Consider the following 25,944-nt stretch of genomic DNA (forward strand, 5'->3'; position numbering starts at 1 on the left):
CGGTGACGCGGACGACCGCGACTCGTTGCTCATTATCCACAACGACCATCTCGACGCGACTGACGACGAGCACGATGGGTTTATTATCTATTATACGGAAGAATCGACAAAAGGAAAGGGAAATGCGCATTCTCTTTCTGTGAGTGCAGCACTTGGCCTCGATAAACCAGCAGTCTCGACTCTCAAACTGAACAGTGGCCTAGATAACGCCGGGAAGACCACGATCCTCAAAAAGCTCAACAACGAGGACATCAGTGGGATTAGTCCAACTTTGGGCTTCAATATCAAGACCTTTGTTCATAGAGCGTACGCGATTATGCTTTGTTTCTCGAAGAACTTGGCGTTGACGGTGAACTATACAGCTACACCCTCAATATCTGTGTGCATCGACTTCTCTCGCGATCCGTTGAGCTTATGTCTGATTTCGTTGCGGCGTAGGGGATGTTGGAGGCCAGACAACGCTTCGCCCGTACTGGCGAAACTATTTTGAACAAACAGATGCGCTGGTCTGGGTCGTCGACTCGAGCGATCGCATGAGAATGCATGACTGCAAACGCGAGTTGCATAGTTTATTGACTGAAGACGTGAGGCAGCCATTTCCTTCCTTTTCTCCTGACTTCTCCCTTTCTCAATACAACTGACCCCTTCCTCTCTCTTGTCCTAGCGTCTCGCGGGTGCTTCCCTTTTGGTTTTCGCGAACAAGCAAGATCTACCTGGTTCGATGGATGACTCTGAAATCTCAAACGTAAGTCTTCTGGTAGCTGCTGGTATTCCTTTCTCGTCACCCGTCACCGGCATTCTTGTCAAGTATAGTATGCTCATAAACACACAACAGGCATTGGACCTACCCTCGATCAAATCGCACCACTGGACGATCTGGCCGTGCAGCGCTGTTACCGGTCAGAACCTGGTATCCGGATTAGATTGGGTTGTCAACGATGTTGCGAACAGATTGTACTACAGCTCCACGACTGCGCATCCGACCAACGAGAATATTGGAGGTGCGCCACAGCCTGTGGAACCGATATCATGAATGTTACGAGCCTTGTTTTGATCTTGCCGTTTGCATCCACTTGGAAGAGCTTCGATCGTTCCCCGTCCAAGTCGACTAACTCTTCGCTTAAGTCGCCTTGACTGATCGCTTGTCCCGGGCCTCGACGTTCCTCCTCGAACAGATTGAGCACTAATCCTATCCTTTCACAGTCTCTTTGACCCCGACTAATGTATGAAGACTGGGCTTCACATGGCTCCTTTCGGCCAGAGCTGAACATCAAGCCCGGAAGGTAAGCGCTCGGTCTTTTGCGAAATCGAAAGTATATCCCTCTTTTACCTTTCCTTCCTCCACCAACGATCCGATTCTCTATTCGCAGTAAGTGTTCAAGTTCCTGCGATTTGCCGCCATAACCACTGCAACCTATCGAACAAGAGGTATCCGCCGCTCGGGAAATTTCTGTTCTTCTCGGAATGCGAAAACATCACGTTGTCAGGGCTATTGTTAGACCACGATGGCGAGGTGAGTGTATGCCGTTGATATACCGTAAGGTACAATCCATCTGTCAGCTGGAGGTGCAGAGGTGTCCGATGTCCCCCTAATCCTGAAAATACCTGCAGATTTGTGTTGGATCTTATCCTCGAGCAAGTTTAAACTGACAGTGGGGTGTAGATTGAAGAGGAACAGGTTCCGTTGAATGGCCTATTCCAAGTGCGAGCAGGGACGACTACAGCGGTGCACTTTGTATGGATATATTTCTGGACAACGTGTTGTGTTGGTATGTGATCATGTAAGTACTTTCAAGATCCCCGTGTCTCGTGTAACTGACTGCATTAGCCTCTTCGCCACTCCACCCTTTTTGTGGGAAACAGGGTGCCTTCTATTTTCTTCATTTCATCCGAAGAGCAAAAATAGGCGCTACGACTAATAGTGGCTGTTCCCTCGAGATCATTTACTTTCGATGAAAAGGCATTGAACTCTTTGGAGGGCCGCTGGCTTGACAGCTTGTTGGGTTTAATGGGTAGGTTGACTGTTATATTGAATAAGGCGCTCCTTCGATGGATCGAACCCAAGTTCCCGAAAACTCAGGCTTTGCAGAGCTCTTTGGACGACAGAACCTGTACGATATACTCATAGTTTTTCCTTGCTACCTTCGACTTCCCCGATCGATGAAGCACGACTATGCACGAGCCAGGCCAGTAAACTCAGCTCCAGCCGCAGGTGTTCCTATTCCTAATTATTTGATATCGGTTCATTCGCAGACTTTCTTGTCGGTTGAATGACAGAATCTCGATGCCCCTCGAGCGGCGACATGCTCCATCCTTGTCTAAAGTCACTAACAGGGTGAGATCTCGACGGGGTCCGGAACTGGGGTCCGTAAAGCTGTTAAGGATGTGAGTCCATTCGACCTGTTCACTTTTCGTCTGACAACTTTGAGATTTTGACGAGAACGCCTTACTGATGGGTGGTTATTTACGGGCGGCAATCTCCCCATAGGGTCGAAGACGATCGTGGCCCGAAAAAGTAGGCATTCCCACCCGCTTCTGCGCATCGGAGTCGGGTAACAGCTCGTCGTTGGGCGCTCATTCTTTCTTGTTGTAAATGATTGGATGTGGTCTGAGATGTTGCTCGAGCTCCTCGGAGCTCTCATGGTTCAACAAGTGACGCGACGAAAAAATGCACTCGGCTTCTATCAGTGCGAGAGAAACTGTCAACAAACAAAGACATATCTATCGGATGTATGTCTGCATTCACTGACGGATTGTGGATGGGCGCGTACCGAGATTCGAAGGATGGGTAGCGATCAAGAGAAAAAGTCAACCGGAGGCGATTGGTCTCGAAAACCCCTCGGCGATACTGATGTCGACTGGCGTTGATGGCAGGGAGGGACGGGTAAACTGGAATGTTTTGGGGTTCTATACTGCACGACATTCGAGTAACCGCGTTGAACATCTGCTCCACGCGTACATCAGGTCGTGAGTACGGATTTGTTGGGCAATATGGATGGGAAATATCTAATTCAAGTCGGGTCGGTAGAAGCCCCTGCAGCTAACGGGCGTCGGTGAAGGTTAATAGGATAAAGTGCCGATTAGGCGCTGGGATTCGGTCGAGCGAAGGCTGGGATTGCCCGAATCCCATGAAGGGAAGAAACCCGGCATGGGAGCCACGTGGTGGGATTTCGACGGAGGATCCTGAGATTGTAGCAGCCCTTGGCGGCACTGGTTGTGTCAGGTAAGGTTCCCTTTTCGAAAGCTTAATCTATTACGCCATGCTGTCGGAAAGGTCAAGAGGATCTGGAAAAGCAGGCATTCTTGGGAGTTGTTTGATGAGATCAAGCTTCTTTCGTGTGGAAGCCTTCCGGAGTTGCCTGTGAGTAGCTCCATCGAGGGAGGGGACGATATTCCATATCGAGTTTGAAGACACGACCCTGGAGGATAACCAAAGCGCGCGATGCACACGCCTTTTGCTCCTACGCGATCTATTTGCCCCCTTCGCGAATCCGTGACTTTTCATAGATCGCGTCCTGTTATTTTTGCCGATCTTCACCCACCACATCTGCCCAACCACGGGAAATTTCGAATTCAATCTCCCATATCGCTGTCGAGAATAAAAAGGGCTATGCTTTCGAGAGATTCATTCTCCAGCTCTCACCTTCCCCTCTTCCAGCCTTCTCTTGCTTAACTCTCTCTCTGCCCTCTTGACTTGCAGATGCCGGCCCACCACCACCCTTCGTCTTCTGCACCCTGCGTGTCGTTCCCCTCATCGTCCAAGGCTCTGCAGTCCTCTTCATTGCTCTCTGCCTTGAGCCCCAGGTCTTGGACTATTTCGTTCGGTAAAGTCAACCCCACGGCATCATACACCGATGTCGCTCTGACTTACCTTCCATTAGCCCGCAACTCAATCCTGGCTGTTCTCGAGGACGCCATTACCGTCGGGCGCCTCACCATTTCCGATTCAGAAGGAGATCATCAATACGGGGAACGTCAACCCGGATGCAACGATGTGCGCCTTCGCATCGTCAATGACAACTTTTGGATGCGAATTCTCCTGTGAGTCCTATCTTTGCTTCTCTAATATTGACGACATGGTCTCATGTTGACTGTCGACTTTCTCCTACAGCTCCGGTGATGTAGGCTGTAAGTCTATCCCGCTATTTTGGTACCCATAACGTCAATCATTAACGCAATCATGCATCCATTGTAGTCAGTGAAGCGTATATGATTGGAGATTGCGAGGTTCAGACTGGTCTCAAGGGTGCTATGGATGTGCGTCATATTGTGCTCTCGTTTTGCCTTTTGCTTTAGCTGACCCTGTTTCTTCTTTGTAGCTATGGCTTGATAATCAGTCGGGCATGGAGATGACCCTATCGTCTACTGTTGCACGGATATCATCCGCTATGACTGCTCTCTACAACAGTTTCCTTGGGCAGACAAAGTCGCAGGCTCGACTCAATGCCATTGCCAGTTACGACCAATCGAACGAGTTGTTCAAGGTATGAACTCCTTTCGAGCTCAAGTACGGGCAATCAACGCTAAAACTTTGCTCTTCTTCAGGCCTTCTTGAGCAAGGAGATGATGTACTCCTGTGCATTGTGGGGTGAAAATGAAGGCGGCGTTCGAGGAGACCTAGAGTTGGGACCCACCCCTGGAGATCTAGAAGCTGCTCAACTTCGCAAACTTCACCATGTTCTACGGGCTGCACGGGTCAAGCCTGGCGATCGAATCCTCGAATTTGGCAGCGGCTGGGGAGGTCTCGCTATCGAAGTAAGTGGATCATTCAGCCTGTTGATTTGGCTTCAGGGGATCTGATTTCGGGTTTCCCCAGGCTGCTCGCACTTTCGGTTGCGAGGTCGATACTTTGACCCTTTCGATTGAACAAAAGACTCTCGCTGAGGAGCGCATTGCGGAGGCCGGTTTGGAGGGTGTTATTCGAGTTCATCTCATGGACTACCGCGAGATCCCCGCAGAATGGGAACACGCCTTCGACGCTTTCATCAGCATCGAGATGATCGAGGTTTGTCTTCATTCCATGGCCTGTTGCACGCCTTTGCTCATCGGCCTATTACAGCATGTCGGCCCCAAGTACTACAACACCTACTTCAAACTCGTCGATTTTGCCCTCAAGCCACAAAAGGCCGCCGCTGTCATCACCTCCTCTACTTTCCCCGAATCAAGATACTCGAGTTACCAGTAAGTAGCTACAGTATCCATGGTTGTCTTGCCCGACTAACGCTTGCCTCTAGAGCTGAAGATTTCATGCGCAAATACATGTGGCCCAATTCGAGCCTGCCCAGCGCAACAGCCCTCATCACTGCTGCACACACCGCCTCACAAGGTCGCTTCACTCTGCAAGGAGTCGAAAACCACGCCGCACGTACGTGCTCCATCCACTCACGCGTCTTTGGAATATGGGGCTAACATGAAACGCGTCTTTCTTTAGATTATCCCCGAACACTGCGAGAGTGGGGTCGTCGACTAGAGCGAAACTTGACCCAAGAACTCGTTGCAAGAGATTACCCTTCACTGAAAGACAACGCCGATTACGAGTCGTTCAAGCGCAAGTGGCAATACCTCTTCGCTTACGCTGGTGCTGGCTTCTCGAAGGGTTATATCACTTGCCATATGTTGACTTTCATTCGAGAGGTAAGATTCGCTTCATTGTGCCTCGATACCTGCGCTAGATGCTGATGCAAATCCTTTCTCATTCCAGAACGACATCCCTGAACGTTGCGACTGAATCCTCGACCCTCTTGTTCGACTTCCTTCATTAAGGAGTTCGAGCGCCAAAAATCAAAACGATGCTTCACGACCACGCAACGACCCTTTCACTCATTCGAACACTCTCGCACTATCCTGTGACTTCAGTCAACCTACCAAGTGTTTACACGGCGGCCTCGGCGCTAGAACGCATAGATTATTTTAGGAGGGACAGTATCTTTTCCAGCATCAATTAGAACTTCGCATGTACATCTGTATTATAGTTCATTATTCCTGCATTTATTTTGGCACTTGCAAATTGATTAGCTTTTATCTATCATGTCGTCATCTAAACGCCTTGGCCTTCCGCGTGTGATCTACTCGGGTACCAACTGTGTAGAGCGTGAGCTCAGCGAATGGGTAGCAAAGGACCGGGATGGATGCCGTCGGACGCTTCAAGATTAGATCCTTTTGCGTGCCCTAACGCGATGGTTATCGACCCCAAAATCAATAGCAACGTTCAGTCAAGCTCCGAAACAAAGCCTCCCACTCTTTCAAAAGCACGAGCTTCACATTATTTAGTAGAGAGCGGCGGTCGACGTCGACATGTTGCTCTTCATGTAACGGTTCTCCCAGAAGCTTGCGCAAATCTATTAATCGAAATTTCATCTCCAAAGATAAGGATCATCTCGGAACACATCGTAGGCTGCAACGAATCTGTCAGAAGTATATCTTAGGTGACAGTGGAAGAGATGCGGTCCCTTCTGCAATGATCATGGGGATTGGAATTTGAGTTAAGCTTTCTCTGTCATGAAACTGGGGGCTCATAGACCGACGTCATATTGCTAAGTCTGCTTCATGTCTGCAGCATGGTCTACCGCACAAACAGCCGGCTCCCAGAATGGAAGGTATCCTGTCTTTTTTAGGATGCCCAGTTGCCCAAATGTCAGACTGCCTTAAGCTAAGGGGAATTGTCCGAAGGCAAGGGACAGGGTCCGCGATAGCTCAGGATCCGTAGGTCCCGTGGTTCATTTGTGTTATCAATGTCAATCTGAGTGCATGAAGGCAGATACATCTGACACAGTGCATTACTTTTACTATGTTATTACAACTCTTTCTACTAGTGAACCCGGACGAAGTGCGAAGAAAACAACCGACAGGAAGGGCTTTGATTACAGGATATAATAGAGATGAGCAACGCCCCGAACGTAATGAAGGGTATTGTTGAAACTGTGTAGTAGATATCTGGTATAAAAATGAACGTGTACATAGCGATCAGAGCAAAACATCTAAAACGACAAAGGACTTAACGGTGAAATATTGATAGATGCAATTAGGATTTAGAAGATGTAAAGACCGGAGAAAAAACTGCAGTTAAGTCGAAGGCAGACGTGTAGGGTCAAGTTTCGTGACCCAGGAGAGCATCTCCTTTTGATTGGGGGCGGCAAGGCCGTGGGAGTTCGAGGATGTGAACAGCATGAACGAGAATGGTTTCTGTAGAGGAGGCTTGAGCAAATGTAGCAGGAAACGAATCAATGCGAAACTCACCCCCAAGAGCGATTCCTTCAGAGGGTCGCTCTCAACGTTGACACCACTCAAGGTAATAATGCCAACCTCCTCGACCTCATTGGAGTGGGCGTACATGTGCAAGTAGGGCCTAACGATGTAAACAATAAGTCATGCCATTGCCGTTGTCATGATATGAGGAACCTACCGTTTCAACACGAACCACCGTCTCTCCCAAAGACCTTGGCCAGCGTCAGTCAAGATCATGAGATGCCCCTTCTTCGTGGCACTATCACTGTAACCCAGAGTTGAGGCTCGATTGCAGAGAAGATGGCACCATTATACGAACCTTCTGGAAATCAACTTCGTCTCCGATATGAACTTGAGAGTTTCCAAAGGCGATTCCCGTTTGCGCTTTGGAGAGGTGACAGTCTCCACAGGCTCTTCAGGTTCCTGACTCAAGACGATCTGTAACACGAAAGGTCAGCGTCCCAAAGAATAATAGAGAACTCTGTGGAAGATCTAAGCGTCGTGTACGTACTTTGCCTTTGTGACCAAACTGCTTCTGCCACAGATGCAACGACCGCTTAACCAGATCATCAGCCCTCCAAGCAAGCGTTTCTTGAGGTAATGGCTTAGGGGGTGAATTAGCCAGGATAACGCGGATGGCCTGAACATCTGCGGCCCGCCTTTCAGTGGTGATGAGGCGGTTGTAATCTTCGACTACGGAGATTCCTCGAGGTTTCCAAGTTGCAAGCGTCTCTTCTCCTCGTACGTATTTCTCTGAAGTGTCCAATCGCCAGAGATCCTTCGCTGAACGGGTAAGGGGTGGCGAGAGCTTCACCGAGAACAGGGTGCTGGTTTTTGAAAGAATCTTGCTGGAGCCGAAGAATGAGAGCAGCTTCGATGGGGGACTGGCATCGCGAGAGTGCATCGTGATGGCCAGGTCCATGCTGAATTGTACAGGATCAGCACAAGTATCCACTGCAACAGAGAACTGTAATTGCAGGAGGATTCGCTGATTCGATGCGGTGACCCTGTTCAACAGCACTGAATTATGGACACTCGAATCCCAGAGGGCTTCCGCTGCGAGTGCTCCACTTCCATCAGGTTTGAATTCGAGTGTCTGCTCTTTCAATAGGGGGAGGGTGACCAGAGCTTTAGACGTTGAGTCGTGGATACGGCCGTGCGGATCGAGTAGGCGGACGTTGCCTATCCTGATCTTCGTAAATTCTGTCCAGGGCAATTGTTGACCGGAGTTCGAAGACAGTGAAATTGAAATACGTCTTTGAAGGCCTTGATGCAACGAAAAGACGCCGGGATCAAGACTTCCTTGGGATATAACGGGGACAGGGACGTAAGAACCGTCAGGTCCCAATTCGCAGACCTGCAGCCAGGCGACGACGTCATGTACCTGTTCGACGACAAAATCGGTCTCCGATCGGCGCATCGGGGGCAGGGTTGCGCTTGCTGGTCGGCTTTCGGGTTGAGGGGAAGGGGAAGATGGGCTGGGACGGTACTGTTTCTGCTCGCGCATTTCGTCCCATCGTTCCATCCGTTCTAAATATGTAGGTTTGAGAGCAGCGAAAAATTCTATGGGTGCGTATCCTTGTCGTATATGGTTGAGAACCTTTGAAGTCGTGGCGATCGTAAAATTTCGGCGGAATTTGACCTCGGAGAGGGACGAGTCGTCTATGTTGATGGCACTGGAAGGGAACACTTCTTCCGCTGCTACCGTCGGTCCAACGAAAGATGAAAGTCGGACTTGAAGGTGGACGGCAGAAAAGTCGTAGGAAGATAGACCCTTTACGGAATCTATCGTCAAGGAGAAGCTGAGCTTGCTGCCTGGTGGCACAGCACCTGGAGCTGGGGAACTTGATCGCGTTGAGGGCGAGGAACCATTCAAGTATTTGGCGGGGAGGACGACATTCATCACTTTGATGTCAATGCGGCAAGAACCAATGGCCTCGGCGGTGTACCGACAGAAGATGGGTACGGTCGATGACGACGATAACCTTCGTGACAGCGGGGCGAGTGAGATCAACGCGTTTCCAATAAAGGAATACTCGGGAGGCGGGGATTCGAAGAAAGGCTCATCAGACGAAAAGTGTTGGGTGTAGGATGGTCGGTCGATGTAGGTTGTGAGATTGCGCATCCGCTGGAGTTGCTGTTGCATTCGGTCTAGCGACCAGACGTAGATGGCGTTGTTACGTTTGTCGATGACCTTCACCGCCGCTGAGGGTTGAGTTGCTGAGGTGAGGATTGGATCCGCCACATCCCCAAACTGGTCCAGTCCTGCTATTGTGTCAACGGCGGAACTTGGCGCAGCGAGGGATCCACCAGAGGCAATCGTGAAGTTGTAGGTCACTTGCTTGCCCAATTCCTTGCTAGAATTAAAGTCAGTCCCGACGACGAGACACCGGAAACAAAAGGTGCGCACCAGATGACATTGGCCTCTTTCATGGCCACTGCATTTATCAAAATCTGTTCAGCCATAGAAAAGGAGCGATGGGCCCTCCATCTATCCAGAACCTTCCTAATGAGTCGGAGCTGCTTTCCGGTGTAGATTACAGGCTCGAACTGCATTGCCTCTGTGTCAGTTTCGCCCCGGGCCCGAGCGTCGATCAACCGCCGCATCTGAGCCTTTACGAGCCGCAGCTGATGTTCCATATGCTCCTTTTCGACCCTCAGATCTTCAGCCACTTCCTCTTCAGCGCTAGATTCATCCAACTCATGCAACCTTGTCTCCAAAGTCGTCTGAGTTTCCTTCAACGGCTCGTCCGTGAACGGACTCCCCCAAGGAGCGGCATAGAGCGACGTATCATCCGTGGTCGCATCGCTAGGCAGCGGCCTCCCCGTTTCACTCCAAACATCATCTCCTGCGTGGCTCAAACTGCTCTCTGGCCGAGATTTCAAGTTGTGGTCACGCATCGTCTTCACCTTGGTGATCTTCTCGAATAGTTTGTTGAGGTCCTCATCTGGGAGACTGTCCAACGCGGGATCGAGTCCCAACCGTGCCAACGCCGCTTCCCGTTTGGCAAACGTCCAGTCGACATGATCCAATTCCCCAGCCGATGACGTTGGAGAATCAGGCCTTGGTGACTCGCTCGCTGCCTCTAGGTCTGCTGCGGAGATGCTGTTCTGCAAATTGGATTTCATCGTTGCACGATCCCGCTGCTTGCGAACTTCCTCCGGGTTATTAAACCGGAAGACGTGATGATCCCCTGTAGAAAAGGAGTTCCAGAATCAGGGACTGGAAGGTTTCTCTCAAGTAAAATTAGTATCGCCATACCAAGAATAAGTCGGTACCCGGATCGCAATCTGCGGGGCTAGGATTAGTGAAGTTGGGGCATTAGCTCCTGTCCCATCTCAGCGCAGTGACATAATCAATAGAGACGTACTTCATCGGGAGGTAATTGTTTGCCATTCAGGAACTGTATTTTTGGGTCAGAACATTCATTTGGAGGACACGTAAGGAGCATAAAAGAACTTACTGTAACACTGTCAGGGAAAGCCGTCAGCGTCACTTTGCCCTCATTGTTTTCGAAGCAGCAGTGTTCTGGGAGGATGTTCTCTCCGCTGAGCCGTATGGCAGCCGGAACGTCACTGTCTAAGCGGCCAACCTGATGGTTTCGGGAGGTTCAGGTTTCATAGAAGTTCCAAAGAAGTGGAGTTGAGTATCACATACGATGGTTTTCCCTGGCTTGAGTTGATAAATTAAGCATTCGCTCATAAGGGGATCTAGAAGGTTGTTCGAGTTTAGCTATCGGGCCGAAAAAGCCTCAAGGCACAAAGCAAACCAATTAATTACCTTCGTTCTAATGATGGCGAGGCGAGAGATAAAGAAAAATAAGGATGCTTAGGTTTTGCTCTCTGCTTCTCCAGGCTGCATGCACCGCTCACCAAGTTAACAAGATGAGGCATCTAATCACAAAATAACCAAGTCAGTAAGTAGAGCCTCAAGAAGCTGTCGCTGGCAGCAAGTTTTACCTTTTTAGGGGTATGGACACCGACGAGGTTCTTCTCGACCGTAATACCGAGCTCTTCAAGCGCCTTCTCCCGTTCCCTCTGGACCTCTTGAGTTTTCGCCAGCTTTTGCTCCCATGTTTCGTTCAGGCCCTGCATAAGCTTCTCGCTCGCCTCCAATTGATCCTGGAGCTCTGCTTTCGTGACAGTTTTGATGCGGCCATCCTTGGTCTGGTAAGTAACCTTTTGCTTTTCTGGAGGAACTTTAGGGTCAAAGGTATCTTCTCCGCTGGCAGCTTGGACGCGCGCTGATGGTAATCGACGCATGAGCATTATGATCCAATAGACGCCTTGAAACGCAACAAAAACGACCAAAGTGCGATTTCAACGTACCTCGCAACATCTCCAATTCTTCCTTGAGCTCTCGCACGAGCTTCGCATTGGGATCCTCGTTGACCACCGCTTTATTCTTAATCTTCTTAGCCTGATCGGCATAACGCAGAGTACTCAGTGTTTCTTCGTAATCGGCTGGTGAGATAGCGGCAATCATGGCGGTCTTGGAATTTCCACCCAAGCTGTCCTTGAGGAGCCAGGTGAGGACCTGGAGACCATCGAATTCGCGGGACGGGTAATGTCGTTCAGAGAAATGTGTCAGGAGACAGAGGCGCGCAGAGATACGTAAGAAGCGGAGGTAAGTGTGGGGGCAACAACAGGAAGAAAACCTGCGACAATCACGCACGGAGTCACGATAAGGAATGAATTCCTCGCCCTTCCCCTTCTTCCCCTTCTTTCCATCAGACTGACTGGTTATGGCGAGCTGCGAGATAACCTTGCCAAGCGTTGTGAGCGACTTGTTGATGTTGGCACCTTCTTTCAACCTCTGGCCGGTCGCGCCTGTGGAGTTGGCGCGTTCAGATCCTGCAAGATCGACCAAGCTGGCGGGGCGGGATGGTAAGTCGCCAGTTAAATTCGAAGAGGGGTCCCTGTGAGAGTGCGTGTGCGCCCCACTGCGGAAAGTGGGACGAGAAACGCCCCCCGCGCTCGCGACTCACCTAATTCTCGACACTTTCTCGGTGTCCATCTTAGTTTCTACATCGTGTCGCTTCATTGTCAGAAGGAGGGTGAAGACGGCATGAGAACGTGAAGACCTGTTAAAGTGATATGAAATTGGTCAGTTGAAAATGCGGCACCAAACGTAAACACAGAGCGAAGGAGAAGGAGAATCTGCATACGTTTCGTTCATGTTGGTGGCTGCGACTGTACGCGCTTTGTTTCCTTCGTCCATGAGGTTCATCATTTCTTCGTAGGTGCTGACTACGAGTTTGGAGAGATCCTCGACATACGGTCCGTAGATGGGATGTTCACGGACCCTGAGATTCCCCGTGTTCTTGGGATTCAAGAGGTCGCGTACTTTCTCGTTGTAAATCTGAGGAGTTTGATTTAGACTTGCGGGCCAGTGCAGGAGGGTGGCTGATCATACTTCAATATAGGAGACTTCGACGGTAAACGTGAGGTTGGGATCTTCTGCTGTCTTCTGTGCGACTCGGGCGAACAACTCTGAACATGTCAGGGGAATGATACCCTTGTCGGGTCCGTCTGAACAAGGCGTCGGTTGTAAGCCACATGATTTGGGATTGCGGAGAACCAAAAGCGATACGAACAGCCCATCATACTATGTAGAAACCGAGTCAGGATTTGCATGCTCCAATCTATTGGAAATGGGGTGGGTATGCTCACCTATAAGATTTGCCGGAACCTGAATAACAAGGGAAGATAAATCTTGAATTGAGACAACTTCATCATAAGCCACTCGTACCAGTTTGACCATCTGTTGATTGGGGGTTCGGGTTCTAGCAGTCAGCCATGGGTTGCCTAGTAAATCGGGAGATTTGGTGGTTGTGTGGGTACTGACAAGCAAGAATACAGGCGTTGAATCCTGCGAATCCGTGATCCAGCAGCTCCTTTCCTAGGTCGTCGAATAGGGTTTGCTGTGAACAGTACCCCGGTTCGTCCCTTGGGCCGGCTGACCAGTAACTCTTGTCAAAGCTGAATGCCATTGTCTTGCGTTCTGTAGCTCGTTTGGTGTCCTGGGACGATCCTGGCTCTGGGGGGTCCAGGAACGTCTGGTTGCCCTGCATTCGGATGAGGGGCTTTGCGCCGCGCGCCAACTCTGTATGTGTTCCAATAAGTGTCCCATAGCTTTACGGAGACCCAGATAGGTTGTATGGGTCCACAATGAGTATGGCAGCCCACGCACCTCTCGAGTTGAGCGGCCGACATCGCACGACGACCTTGATGTTTCCTTCACCAGCCTCCGGCGCCATTTCGGATTCGTGGTCTTCGTGATTATCGTCGTATTAGGAGAAGAGGAATATAAAGTTGTTCCAGCGCTGCACGAGGCCAGGCGCCTTGAGCAAAGACAACAATGAGGAAAAAAAAAAGAAAACTCGTTGCTGCTGAAAGTTGGTCGTCGCCCGGTGTATGTCGTGGTTCTTGTTCAAAAGTCTCCAGACGCGTGCTGATCGCTGCCGTGTACCACTTGACAACCGCGTTTGGCTCCCATCAATTCCCTCCCACTCGAGAATGTGAAAATGTTCACATCGTCGCATTTTGGACGGGCCTTGGGTTTCAGCTTAATAGCAATACGGCTAGTTTAGCCAAACCAGTGAGGAAACTAATCGCACCAAACCAGAGCAAGCCATTTTAATTGCGCTTTATGTGAAGAGGCGAGACTGTACAGATTACACAGCAAAAACAGCAGAAAGAACGGGAAAACAGCCAGCAAAGAATAGATAATGTAGCACAAAGTAAACTACTAGATCTGAAGAAGAAAACATAGTAATCAGATGGTTCTCCAACAAGCAGTCGATCGTCTCGTTAGCAAGGGCATCAGACGTAGAGAGAACATGGCAAGAAGGTAAGAAGGGTAGAAAGGAAGCAAGATAAAAAAACGGCGGAAGATACAGTACAGGTCTATGAATCGCAGACTTGGAGACGAGGTTGACACAACAGCGTATGGGAGTAAAGAAAGGGCCAAGACATGAGAGGCAGGCGCAGAAAAATTCAAGCAAGGAGTACATGTCCGAAGAAAACCCGCGACAACGAAAGATACACGAAAATACGTCGAACTGAAGAACCGAAACAGAGCGCTGGAGGAGAAGGGTATCAAGTCCAGCTTAACCCGCTCCCCCCGTTGTACCCGTCCGCCCACGTTTCCTCGCCGATCGTTTCGCAGGCGGTCCCTCAGCATTCGACATCGCCGGCGACGACGTATCCGAAGTCTGTTTCCGCTTTAGCGAAGAATGTGACAGAGGAGGTGTGTTCGTATCAGCGGTCGATACTGCCGGGGACGCTGCCGATCCCATCCCATCCGAACCCCCGGACGTCCCAGCTTGATTTTGCTGTGGAACAGAACGATGTTCTTTTTGTGGTGAATTGGGCATTGTCCGTGGTGAACCTGCGAGCGTGGCTTTAGGAGGTGGCGGGATCGTTTGGGAGGCGTTGTGTTGAGGGGTGGTAATGGAAGGAGGGGCACTCGAGTTTAACGTGATCATTTGAGGTTGAGGCTGAGATTGATTATGACTGTTGTTGGTGTTGTTATTGAGGTTTGGGTTTAAGAAAACCTGGTTGGCTCCCATCGTAGGAGGTAACAGGGTTGCCCCATTGTCGCGAAGCCGTTGTGCAAACTTGGCTAGCGCATCTAATGGATCTGAATTAAAAAGTGAGGTCGATTTGTTTTCAGCGATCAGTAAATACCTAATGGTCCCAGCTTCGTCTCGTTTGCAAACGTAATCAGGTCCGCCATAGATCCTACACTTTCCGCCAACTGGCGGTATGAACATTAGTTTAAGGTGATAGGCGGGGCTTTTAAGTTCGGATTTAAAAGACTGACCTCTAAACATCGCATAGTCGCTTGGGGAATACCGAATGCGTTGACTGGCTCGCCGGGAATGCTCGCCTGGTCAATCAACACTCGTGGTTCCTCCAGCTGCCGCTGTTGTTCCTCTGACTGAGCCTCCGCCGAAGAGTTGGTTAACTGCCGTCCATGGCTGGGATCGGCCATCCGAGAGCCTGTGATAGCGTCTAGCGAGATATACTTGTCGTGGTGTAGAGCGTCGAATTCGAACTCTTCGAATTTGAGCATGTAACTGCCTTGGTTGGGCGCCTGAGGGTTTGGCGGGTTCGTTGCAGTGACGACGACATGGGCAGTTAAGGGCCCCCGTAACGTGACCGTATATCCATTGGTATACTTGTATGTCCACACAGCAGCGACGCATTCCACAATGGCGTGACCTTGGGCGTAGATCCGCTCCCGAGCGCCGTCGAGCGCTAGGGTCATTGACTTGACGCCGGATTGCGTCGTTACGAGGAAGAACCGAGGAAGGATGGGTAGGTTGATTTCTACCAATATGGGATCAAGTATCAATATCCTGAAGGACTATCCAGGGACGTACCGAATGGTTTCGCTTCGTTCTTTTGGTTGTCTTTCCAGAGCGTAAACCTCATGACGGCTTTTGGCGTGAAGTATTCCTTTACAAGATCGTTCCACCACGACAATTGAAGTTTCTAACCATCGGGATTAGTCAGATTCCCCCGTGAGGTTGCCGCATACGTACGTTTTTGTTCTCGCTGGAGAGTATCCCGCTGAACTGAAGCAAGCGTATTAGGCCTTGTCCACTTCCAATGACAGACGAGTATCTATCAAGCTGATTAGATCCCCACGATTTGAACTTTATGAAACATGTACTCACTGGTTCCTCGAAGGGGGTTGGGGTTGCAGAGGCATCGGGGCAGGTGCGGGCATGTTCTGGATACCCTGTGGCGGGAGCGGAATGTTTCCTGGCGGAGGCTGTCGAACAACCATGCCACCAGGTTGCGGCTGTTGCTGCTGAGAAGGCGGGGGTGGTGGTGGACCAGCAACCATGCCCGGCTGTGGTTGATGCTGGGGTTGCTGCTGCTGCCCACCACCCGTCAGCTGCGGCTGCAACATGCCTTGAGGAGGTTGAGGTCCATGTCCGCCAGCTGATACGGGCGTCTGTTGTCGAGGGTGAGGTCCAGCACCGGGAGGAGGCGGTATCCGAACGCCTTGTTGTAATGAGGGCGGTTGGCCAGGCATTCCCGGAGCATTCGGAGGTAAGGAAGGGTGCGCGGATCGTGGCGTCTGTGTACGTGAAGGGGTGCTTTGAGGGGGCATTTGCGGGTTGGAGTGGTGTTGAGGCTGCGATTGTGGTCGCGATTGTGGCCTGGAGGGGTGTGCGAGTTGGTCGGCAGGATTTGACGGAAGGGGTGACGCATGTGAAGCAGGAGTACCGGCCGTTTGTGGAGGTTGAGGTACTGGCTGAGGTTGATGCTGCGGAGGAGCCAACTGAGGGCCCATTGGGTGAGTGTTCATACCGTGGTTAGTATGTTGAGAGGGCGGTCGCGGAGGGACGGAGGAAGGAGGCGCCATAGGAAAGTTATGGCCGCTGAATGGGTCCGTATTCGTCGAATTCATGGCATTAGCGTTGTTCATCTGTAGTTGCTGGGCAGGTGTAGGTTGGAATCCGGGACGCGGTTGAGAATTCGGTGTCCCTTGGTTCATAAGGTTCATGGATGTGTCACTGGCTTCCGGCGTCGAAGGTTGAAAAGGAAATTGGTTGCCTTGAGGAGGTACGCGGGGGCCCATACCATTGTTAGGGAATTGGGATCCAGGGTAACTCACAAAGCCCATCGCGCTGGAGTTGTCTGGGGTCATAGACGCTCGGTTGACGGGAATTTGAGGACCTGAGGAACCCATGCCCAGCGCATTTGGCGGAAGAGAGTTTGGTCGCGGTGATGCTGCTAGCTGAGATGGCTGGTTTGGGACTCCATTCGGGAACATAGGGTGCGGCTGAGGTCCCATCGATCCTGGTTGCTGCAGACTATTCATCACTGGCCCTTGACCCACTCCTCCCCCTCCCATCCCTGGATTCATCATCTGACTCCCTCCACCCATCTGTCGAGCGGCTGCTGCTGCCATTTGCTGTCGTTGTTGCTGTTGCTGGTGTTGAAGGCGCATTTGGTTCGCTTGATGCTGCATCGGTGGCGGGACGCCTTGCGGGATACCCATACCCCCCGACACGACAGGGTTCATATTTGGCGGGACCATATGGCTTTGAGAAGGGACTCGTCGGATATGGTTTCCGGGCATTTGTTGGTTTGACATCCCCTGGGTGGGGAAACCCACGTTTTGAACCTGAGGGTTGAGACCAGCCATATGAGGACCCCCAGCGGCATTCGGGGCGGGGATCATCTGCTGAGGGCCTTGACCTGGTCGAATCATATTAGGGCGCCCTGGCTGCTGGCCGTGCTGCAGTTGCTGCTGAGGACCACCCTGCATAAGGAATCGTTGGTTTGGTTGCTGGAGCGACATGTTCGACGCCGGCAGCATGCCCATTGCTGGATTGGGGTTGATGCCCCCCGACATGTTCATTGGGGCCTGGCCGAGCTGCTGTTGGCCCAAGTCGCCCTGGTTTTGTAGGAAAGGGCCACTGCCCATTCCGAGCATCGCCTGGGACTGTGACATGTGGTTCCGGAGGAGGTTAGTGTTCATATTCATCTTGAAGCTGTCAATACGAGTTCATTGAGGTTGAAGACGAGAAAAGGCGGTACCTGAGCCCATGAACAAGCGGTTGAACCGTCGAAAAGAGGTTAAGCGACGCTAAATTCGCCGGACAGGTCGCACGAAGATCGAGCGAGATGGTTTCTCGGAGAATTAAGGCGACGATGGCGACACGTCGAAGGGTGATGCTCGCTGCCGGCGACGACGACTAAGGGAAAATGGGGGGAGTTGGGCGTCGTGAACGACGAGGAGGAAGGAAGAAATTGTTGGCCGGGGATAATTCCTGGGCAAGCGACGGGGGAGCCCCAGCGAAGAGGCGTGTTGATAGTTTGTAAACAAACCACCATCATCAATGCGCCAACTCAAATACCACGAAAAAAAGCTTTTAAAGAAGGTCGATTTTCTCAATGTAAGTCTTGCTCTGTAGATTCTAGATATTCCTCTAATACTCTTTCAAAGTGGAAAAATGACGCCAATCTGCGAGAAATCAAGGTTATGCGCAGGTATCATATCCAAGACCGGGAAGACTACCACAAGTATGTCTGTTTTTTACTCACTGACATTCACCTGAAAATAATGTGTGCAGATACAACAAACTCTGTGGACAACTGAGGTCTTTTGCCCATCGAATCTCGCTTCTCCCAGCCCAGGACCCGTTCAGAACAAAGATGGAGGGCCAGCTCCTCTCAAAACTCTACGATATGGGAATTCTAAACACAGCAGCCAAACTAAGCGATGTGGAAAACAAAGTCACTGTCGCTGCCTTCTGTCGACGGCGTTTGGCCGTTTTTATGTGCATGTCAAAAATGGCGGAGACAGTTAGTGCGGTATGTCTCTTCCAAATGCTCCACTGTCTTCTAGCCTGAACGAAACGGGATTCCAGGCAGTGAAATTTATTGAGCAGGGTCATGTCCGCGTCGGTCCCGACACCATAACCGACCCCGCTTTCCTGGTGAACAGGTTTGAATCTGCAGAAATCTTCCATTGTTTCCTTCGTTTATCGACGCTCTTTCCCCAGACACATGGAAGATTACGTTACTTGGGTTGACACTTCAAAACTCAAGCGCACCATCATGGAATACAATGACGAGGTTTGTCAGGTTCTGGGGATCGGGGTAGGACTGTTCACTGAAGATTGTGTCCCCTCTAGCTCGACGACTTCGATCTGCTTTAATTTGGCAGTATCCATAACGATGCAACCTTTGACGGTTGCTGCTAGCCCACTTGAACATATCAGATGGCTCCCAGGAGGAAATGACCATGGATCTTGCCCTCTTCCCGCCGCGAGACCGCGAGGGATTTGCGTTCTATCTGTGGCACAAACGTCCGTTTGGATGTACCAGTCCTCCAACAGCCAGTCGGAGCTGCGACGGTCACTTTGGCCTCTCGATGTCCAATCAACTACACATACGATTTCGCCCAAGTTTGTACCCGAGGTTGGACTTTATCGGTTTCTTTTGTCAATAAAGTGACTGCATCTTCGCCAGTTCTGGCCTCGGCGCATCGATCCCGAAATTGAATGTCCGATGAGGCTGTCTTTGATCCGCTACGGCGGCTTGAAATACGCGCTCCGTTGGGTCTGAAGGCCTTGAACCTCCAGCCTTTCGAATTCCTCAGGTATACTTAGCTCAAGAGTGAAGGTCGTACTGACTGTTTGCCCTCCAGCTCGTTCTCCTCGGGGACGACGCGCTCACCTCGTTCACTGCAGGTCCAGTTTGTGGATGAGGGTAGGTGCTCTCTGCCGTGAAAGAGTGGGTAATCCGTGACTTTCTGACAGATAGTAAACGGTGTCGAGACTGAAACTCCATCTTCTATGATCTACCTTGATTTATCGGACAGAAAATGATCTCTGTGAGGTAAAACTTCATGCGATAAGTGTTCCAAAGTGTTTCTCGACCCACAATGGCACTAATATCGCCCACAAAACCTCAATCCGCGCTGGTCAAGACGTGACTTAGGGAACAAGACACGCTTTATCGCGTAGTAATATCAGAAGCTGTGGAAACTGCCGGCGCTCTTATTCTTGGGACACACACTCTCTCGGTGGGACTGGCGGGAAGGAAATGGTGAAGCTGGTACATAAAGATGTGTGCCCTCGGTGGGGCTGCCCCACTGTAAGTTATCGGGTGCCATGGCTTCCCAGGCCGAGTTCGAGCAGCTTGTCAGCTTTCTTAAGATCGCACAGGAGGGAAATTATTCCACAGGTAAGTTGAATGCCTGCATCGTGGTTTGGACATGGAAGCTAATTGCGGCTGGGCTAATCTAGCTGCTGGGTTGTCACTGCTCACTTTTGATGTCTTTTCGACGTTTCAAGATGAGGTGTGTTGTTGCGTGCTGAGAAGGCGTTGGCTTTCCGACGACCTAAACTTATTGCTGTTTACCAGGTCCGGTATATATGGCGGTATGTCGTCTGGCTATAGGCCGCTGGCGGTCTTCAGGTTTTTGAGGATAAACGATCTTCTTGACTCCAGGTCGAGATGGAGTGTAGCCAAAGTTGCGTACTTGCTGGCGAGATACTGGGCGTTGGTATTCATGATGTGAGTGTCGGCTTCCCCTCGGTTATATGCAAGACAGGTGCCTGACCACGCTTCTAGTGTTATTTTGGCTGGTAGATTTGCTTCCAACTCCGATGAGAGGCGTAGGTCTGACGAAATCGATATAACCCAGCGGCGACGAGCAAACATAGTGTCAAGGTATGCCAGCTGTATAATCACATCTTCCTTCGATCCTGACATTGAAGTAGTAGTATGTGTCGGCACGCTATGAAGAGTTCCCGTCGACCTAAGACTTAACTCCCTAGCTGCCAAGGGTACTTCATCTTTCACAATTTGTAAGGTTCTTCTCTTGTGGCTGCAACGGACTGCCCGCTGACCTGATGCTGATGACTCTGATTTTGCAGCTTTGGGGATTTGTTCTGTATGACAATTGTGTCTGTTATATCAATTCTGCGAGTGTATGCGTTGTATGGGAATAGCCTCAAAGGTGCGGATGTTCCTATCGGTCGCAAATTCACAGGCGCTTAACCAAATCCAGTTCTGATATTCACCATCTTGGCTTGCTCTTGTAAGGTTTTTTGTTGTCCGATGGGTTGAATTAAACGCTTAACACTACCTTTGTTGATGACCCATAGGTGCCTTTGCGGTAGGTCATATATGTCTGTCCTCTGCAAGCTCTGCCTCGACGATTTGGTTATCAGATGGAGTTTTATGCTGCCTGGGCAGCCACGAGCATTTCACTTCCACTGGTCTTTGTCATATCAATTCCCCAATTCACTGGATGCCTCGCCCGAATGCCAGCTAGCGCCGTCAAGAATACGCTTTTTGCATGGTATTGATGCTCTCTTACACCATCACCGTCTCACGAGGTCCTCACGCAGTGCACACAGGGTTCCATCGATCGCTATTGCACGTGAGATCCGCACCAATACCTACCATGGGCTTGACAGGCTTCTCATATGCTAACATGGACGTTCTAACCTCTGTACAGTGCTGTTTTTCGTGCTCACATTGGCAAGATTCCGCCAGGCCTTGCGTGATCATTATGGGAAGGCAGGGCGCGACCATGCAATAACTGAGAAGGTCTCGAGTCTTTCGCCACTTTTCCTGATTATAGTCCGCGATGGAGCGCTGTTTTTCTTTCTGTAAGTGTGAAATTCAATCCTTAAATCCTGAAAGTAGGTTTGCAGTTCTCTGAACAATTGGCGCGTTTGGCTAGGATCCTTGGTGAGACTGCCTTCTTGATTTAAAACGAGAGACGACATTGAATGATTCTCGCCCACGTATAGTGACGACCTCCATTTTGACGATGAATGTGTTTTATAAGGAGGGGATGTATCATCGGATCGTTGCACCGTGGGTCTCGCCATTTAACTACTGAGGCTGGACGCTGACGACTGCATAGCTGGCTTCACGTTAGCTTTTCTTGCGTCGTAAGTCCTTCACTCGTGAACCCTTCCTCCCGGCAGAGAAACATATATAATGTTCTTTATAGGCAGCCAGACTGGTCATCAATCTGCACAGTACCGCTCGTAGGAAAATGCAGAGGCCGATGATCGACTCAAATGACCCTGCGGTTGAACACTCGCCAGGCCGGCCTATTCCACTTCGACCCATTATCTTCAATAGAAGAGCGGAACTGGAGACAGGGATATCTGTGAACGTGGAGGTGGAAGAGAGGGCTGATTACGGGGGACTTGGAGATTCGAAGAGCTATTGGAAGGCATAGTGGGAGCTCGGGCCGCATGCAGGAGTGATTTATGTCGAAATACGGTAGTCCATAGACAATCTACGGGCTTTGCACTGACGACTAATGACTTCCCGGGCTACTTGCTGGTGTAAAATCAGGCCTCTCGCGCGAATTGAACCTTGCTCTGAAACTTCCAACCAATCAACGTTTTCACAACGGCCATCAACGGCACGCAAACACTCTGTCACTCTGACATCGGACACTATAATTGGGCGTCTAACCATTTCTTTCTCTTCTTGTTTTGGTGCCTCTCCTCAGGGCCTCAGGGTCTTTGACAACTGCCGGAATCTCATGACCAACGGAAAACCCCCTTCAAGCGACCATCGACGGGCTCAGAGACCTAGCTGGTCAATTAACCACGGGAAAAGCCCGTCGATTATGCCGGGGAGGACAATAAATTCAGGGTAACCGGGCTGTACGTCAAATACTGATAGGGACATCTCCAGGACTTACAAGCGATAGATACTTAGGATGGAGCATCACATAAGCCCTCGGTGCCTGGCCTTTGGTTCCCATCTTTCCGCCAAATTCCGGTTTGTTGGATAACAAGGGACACTTATGGACACTGCGGTGCGAGGGTGATTTCCCTCCCCCGCCAACAGCCCCCCGCTCATTGAACACCTTCCACTTTGGACTATGGAGCCCCAACCCGTAAACCCAGACAGCAGGCCATTGCCTGAAGGTTGGTTCCAGCATTATGATGCATCGTGCGTCCTATCTTTCAGTAGCACGTTATGAAGTGTTCTGACGGTTTGCGTGAATTATCTGCAGGCAGAAGATCTGGTAGGTTTGACCTCCCCCGCTTTCGTTCCTAGTTTGCTAATGTCCTTCAGGTACTACGTACAAACCAATGTGATGCCTCCAAAGATCAGTTTGACGCATCCTGCAGGAGATAGTCCGAAAGGGCCACCGCCCGTCCAGAATGCATGCACATCCTCCATTGAAGCGGAACCTACGCCCCCCTACACACCGATTCCTCAAGCCTCCCCGCCTGCCGCGTCTAATTCACCTTCTACGCCTCCTGCGCCCCCTCCATTTGATTCAATTAAAGCGGAGGCTTCGCCTGCCTACATGCCCATTGCATCTCCGGCCTCCCCACCTGCCATGTCCCCTTCGCCTTCGACGTCATTTACCCCCGCTGCAGCCCCTCCCCCTGGCGCACGCGCTTCACCCGCATCACCTAGTCTACCTTCATCTCCATCCTCACCGGCACCCGCCCACAGCAAACTCTCTGCTGCTCAACTCCTCTACGCCAGCGCGGCTCAGAAGGACACGGGTTTTAGCGACCCCCTAATCCGAAACCCCGCGATCTTGGGCGGGGGAGGCGTTGCTCCTACCCAGCGACCGACGACCTTGGGCGGCCGAGCCCTCCCTGCGGTTCCCTCGAACATGAACCAAGCACCTATCCTTACTACCATGAACAGAAACTCGGTAGTCGCTGGGGTACAGTCCAGATCGGGTAGCTTACTCGAGGGAGGAGCACCGCAAATGGTTCAGAACGGTGCAATATCGGTTGAGTATCTCACCGGTCCAAAAGCTCCGTACGAGCATGGGCAACCCCAAACCCCCCAAATGACGGCTGCACGCCTCCTCGCAGCTCGAGCTCAAACGCTGCCTCCCAATCCCACCCCTCCTCCAAAGACCGACCCTTCTCAAGCTCACACGAGGCGAACTTCGATGTACAGTACAGTTTCCCTTGCTGGGAGCGTGGCCAACACACAAAGCTCTGGGGGTCCATCGGTCCCCCACATCGTTACCACTTTACAACAGCCTTCAACTCAGCCAATGGGAAGTGCTACGTCCAGCTTTCTGACTCAGGTCGCTGCCCCCAAGCCCATTCCCGCTGTCTCTAACCCCCTTCCGCCTCCTCTCCCACCCAAGCCGGCCCCGCCGCCGGCAAGCACGCTGGCCCAGCCAAACGCCACAGGGAATATGAGCATCCATTCTCTCATGTACAGGCAACTTCCAGGTGTGGGAGTAGGACCACAAGCCGCACTTAGCCCTAGCCCGCTGCAACCCAACCCAGGGCCGCAACTGGACCAACCTTTCACTTCCCGACCGCCCATTCCTCCTCCGAAACACATTTCTCAGATCATTCCCGCCTCAGTACCCACATTCACGCCCCTTCAAGCAAAACAACTTGCCCAACTCACTGCTCAGCAAAACCAGTCCCAAGCGGTTCAACTCTCCGCCCAGTCCACAGCGCGAGCTATCAAGCAGGCCTCTAAGGCTCTCGGGAAAGCAACAAAGAAGGCAGCGTCTGCCACTTTGAATAGGCTCGCCCTCGGTGTCGAGTTCGTCAGTGCATTAACAACCGCCCTGGTCGATCCCCGAACGGGCCAGGGAGTACTCGAGGACTCCAAGCTGCAAGCCGTGCTGCAAGGGGATGTGAACGCGGACTATCAGGGGGTGATAAATGCATTGTTGCAGCAGCAACAGAAAAAGCCAGGACAGGCTGCACAGTATCAGGTCTTGATTGGGCAGGTTCAGGCGTTGCAAGCTCATGCCATGTTGAAGCGGATTCAACTGCAGCAACAGGGCCAGGCGTCGCAGTTGACATTGCAAGCTCAGACGACCGGTACGTCTAGTCTTCCGGCCGGAGCGAATCATCAATCGAATGCGCTACCAACACAAGCGACCGGCCAAGCGCAAGCGCCCCAGATACTATCGCAGCCGGGTCTTTGGAATGTGCCTCCTCCTCCACCCCTTGCAAGTGGCCAACAGGCGCTTGGTTCTCCTCCAGCTACGCAAGTGGCGGGCGTGAACGGCCAAGCCCTGCCTTTGTATTCCAATACAGCACCTCCAGACCAGTCCAACGCTCCCTCGAGTCCTCCTCCGTTTAATCAACTTGAACAGCCATTGCAATCTCCTTCTGCGACTCCAACCTCACCTCCCCCTGCGTTTGCTCCCCAGGAAGGGCCACAGGGCCAGCCATCTGCTCCGGCGCCTTCTGACTCCGACCCTGCCCCCTCGGGCGATGCCTTCTCAGGACAGTCTCACCAAGACCTCCAGCAACTCGTCGCTCAGCTCCTCGAGCAACAACAGCGACAAGAGCAAGAGAAGCAACAACTCCTTAGACAGCTCCAAGAACAACAGGCTCTGCAGCAGCAGCAATTGTTGCAACAGCTTCAGGAACGACAGGCGGCGCAGCAGCAGCATCAGGAACAGCTTATGGCGCAACTTCAAGCGTCTCGGGCTCTGAATGCCCCTGCCCAGCAGCAAATCGACTTCCAGAATATCGCCGCCCAACAAATGCAAGCAGGATCTGACCTATTCAACGCCCAGCTTCAGCATCAGCTGGCGGCCCAAAGTCAGCAAACAGACACACTTGCCCAGTCGATTGCACAACAAGCGGATGCAACGGCGCAATCGATCACAGACGCCGCGCTTCAGCAGGGCCAGGATGCCGCCAACGCTATTTTGAGTGGACTGCTTGGGGGTGGTGTAGGTCAACAACAATCGGCAGGACTTGGGAATTTGGTCTCTTCGCTTCTTGGGGGTGGTCAAGCCGGAGGGAATGAAGAAGCGTCTTCTTTGTCGCAACTCTTGGGTGGTGGCGGAGAAGGCGAAGGAGTATCCTCTGCCTTGTCTCCGCTCCTGGGTGGAGGGGAAGACACGTCGGGACTTTCTTCTGCTTTCTCCCAGCTGCTTCTAGGAGGCGGAGCCGGAGCGGCTGGTGAAGGTCAAAGTTCAGGTCTATCCCAACTTCTCTCTGGAGCAGGGGGCGGAAACGCAACTGAAGCCGGCGTGATGGACGCATATGCCGCTCTCCAAGCGAACCACCTATCCAACCTCTTCGAGATGCAAGGGCTCAGGAACGCTGCTTCCCTTGTTTCGGGTGACCAGTACGTTACGACAACCGCGTATGAATCTGTGTTCTCGCCGATGGATACGGCGCTAGCGAATAGTCTTTCGTATATCTAGGTTGAAGTTGGGACTCTGTACAACTTACGGCTTTT

The 25,944-nt window shown here is 51.4% G+C and overlaps 8 protein-coding genes across 8 annotated transcripts; 6 read left to right on the top strand and 2 right to left on the bottom strand.

Moving 5' to 3' along the window:
• Window positions 1-74: 74 nt before the first annotated feature.
• Window positions 75-1,033, top strand: CC1G_14571 (ADP-ribosylation factor-like protein 2; the record flags this gene model as incomplete). Its single annotated transcript, XM_002911093.1, has 5 exons — window positions 75-139; window positions 196-306; window positions 363-379; window positions 439-584; window positions 665-1,033. The coding sequence occupies 5 exons, from the start codon at window positions 75-77 to the stop codon at window positions 1,031-1,033; spliced, it is 708 nt and encodes a 235-aa protein (XP_002911139.1).
• Window positions 1,034-3,700: 2,667 nt separating this feature from the next.
• CC1G_11387 (cyclopropane-fatty-acyl-phospholipid synthase) lies at window positions 3,701-5,728 on the top strand (the record flags this gene model as incomplete). The annotated part of the gene is made up of 10 exons (XM_001841172.1): window positions 3,701-4,041; window positions 4,112-4,128; window positions 4,196-4,257; window positions 4,320-4,484; window positions 4,546-4,755; window positions 4,817-5,005; window positions 5,060-5,181; window positions 5,235-5,365; window positions 5,432-5,634; window positions 5,702-5,728. The coding sequence occupies 10 exons, from the start codon at window positions 3,701-3,703 to the stop codon at window positions 5,726-5,728; spliced, it is 1,467 nt and encodes a 488-aa protein (XP_001841224.1).
• A 1,334-nt stretch (window positions 5,729-7,062) lies between these two features.
• CC1G_11386 (kinesin) lies at window positions 7,063-13,484 on the bottom strand (the record flags this gene model as incomplete). The annotated part of the gene is made up of 20 exons (XM_001841171.2): window positions 7,063-7,182; window positions 7,237-7,345; window positions 7,403-7,489; window positions 7,544-7,662; window positions 7,736-9,581; window positions 9,635-10,418; window positions 10,487-10,523; window positions 10,596-10,628; window positions 10,689-10,804; window positions 10,883-10,935; window positions 11,006-11,118; window positions 11,185-11,468; window positions 11,554-11,740; window positions 11,900-12,095; window positions 12,213-12,308; window positions 12,393-12,586; window positions 12,641-12,756; window positions 12,822-12,869; window positions 13,073-13,330; window positions 13,418-13,484. 20 exons carry the CDS (start codon window positions 13,482-13,484, stop codon window positions 7,063-7,065), a joined length of 4,863 nt encoding a protein of 1,620 aa, XP_001841223.2.
• Window positions 13,485-14,336: 852 nt separating this feature from the next.
• On the bottom strand, window positions 14,337-17,677 carry CC1G_11385 (hypothetical protein; the record flags this gene model as incomplete). The annotated part of the gene is made up of 7 exons (XM_001841170.2): window positions 14,337-14,860; window positions 14,917-14,986; window positions 15,053-15,561; window positions 15,615-15,726; window positions 15,777-15,858; window positions 15,912-16,525; window positions 16,862-17,677. 7 exons carry the CDS (start codon window positions 17,675-17,677, stop codon window positions 14,337-14,339), a joined length of 2,727 nt encoding a protein of 908 aa, XP_001841222.2.
• Window positions 17,678-17,958: 281 nt separating this feature from the next.
• Window positions 17,959-18,914, top strand: CC1G_11384 (U3 small nucleolar ribonucleoprotein IMP3; the record flags this gene model as incomplete). Its single annotated transcript, XM_001841169.2, has 6 exons — window positions 17,959-18,067; window positions 18,168-18,276; window positions 18,327-18,567; window positions 18,624-18,700; window positions 18,759-18,831; window positions 18,891-18,914. The coding sequence occupies 6 exons, from the start codon at window positions 17,959-17,961 to the stop codon at window positions 18,912-18,914; spliced, it is 633 nt and encodes a 210-aa protein (XP_001841221.2).
• A 957-nt stretch (window positions 18,915-19,871) lies between these two features.
• On the top strand, window positions 19,872-20,525 carry CC1G_11383 (hypothetical protein; the record flags this gene model as incomplete). The annotated part of the gene is made up of 7 exons (XM_001841168.2): window positions 19,872-19,944; window positions 20,007-20,059; window positions 20,125-20,141; window positions 20,212-20,277; window positions 20,335-20,348; window positions 20,408-20,433; window positions 20,487-20,525. The coding sequence occupies 7 exons, from the start codon at window positions 19,872-19,874 to the stop codon at window positions 20,523-20,525; spliced, it is 288 nt and encodes a 95-aa protein (XP_001841220.2).
• A 504-nt stretch (window positions 20,526-21,029) lies between these two features.
• On the top strand, window positions 21,030-21,964 carry CC1G_14572 (hypothetical protein; the record flags this gene model as incomplete). The annotated part of the gene is made up of 5 exons (XM_002911094.1): window positions 21,030-21,067; window positions 21,126-21,148; window positions 21,227-21,380; window positions 21,641-21,668; window positions 21,731-21,964. 5 exons carry the CDS (start codon window positions 21,030-21,032, stop codon window positions 21,962-21,964), a joined length of 477 nt encoding a protein of 158 aa, XP_002911140.1.
• A 657-nt stretch (window positions 21,965-22,621) lies between these two features.
• Window positions 22,622-25,909, top strand: CC1G_11382 (hypothetical protein; the record flags this gene model as incomplete). The annotated part of the gene is made up of 3 exons (XM_001841167.1): window positions 22,622-22,692; window positions 22,757-22,768; window positions 22,819-25,909. The coding sequence occupies 3 exons, from the start codon at window positions 22,622-22,624 to the stop codon at window positions 25,907-25,909; spliced, it is 3,174 nt and encodes a 1,057-aa protein (XP_001841219.1).
• Window positions 25,910-25,944: the final 35 nt, after the last annotated feature.

This window comes from Coprinopsis cinerea (assembly GCF_000182895.1).
Source record: "Coprinopsis cinerea okayama7#130 chromosome 5 map unlocalized cont3.5, whole genome shotgun sequence".
Taxonomy (NCBI): Eukaryota; Fungi; Basidiomycota; class Agaricomycetes; order Agaricales; family Psathyrellaceae; genus Coprinopsis; species Coprinopsis cinerea.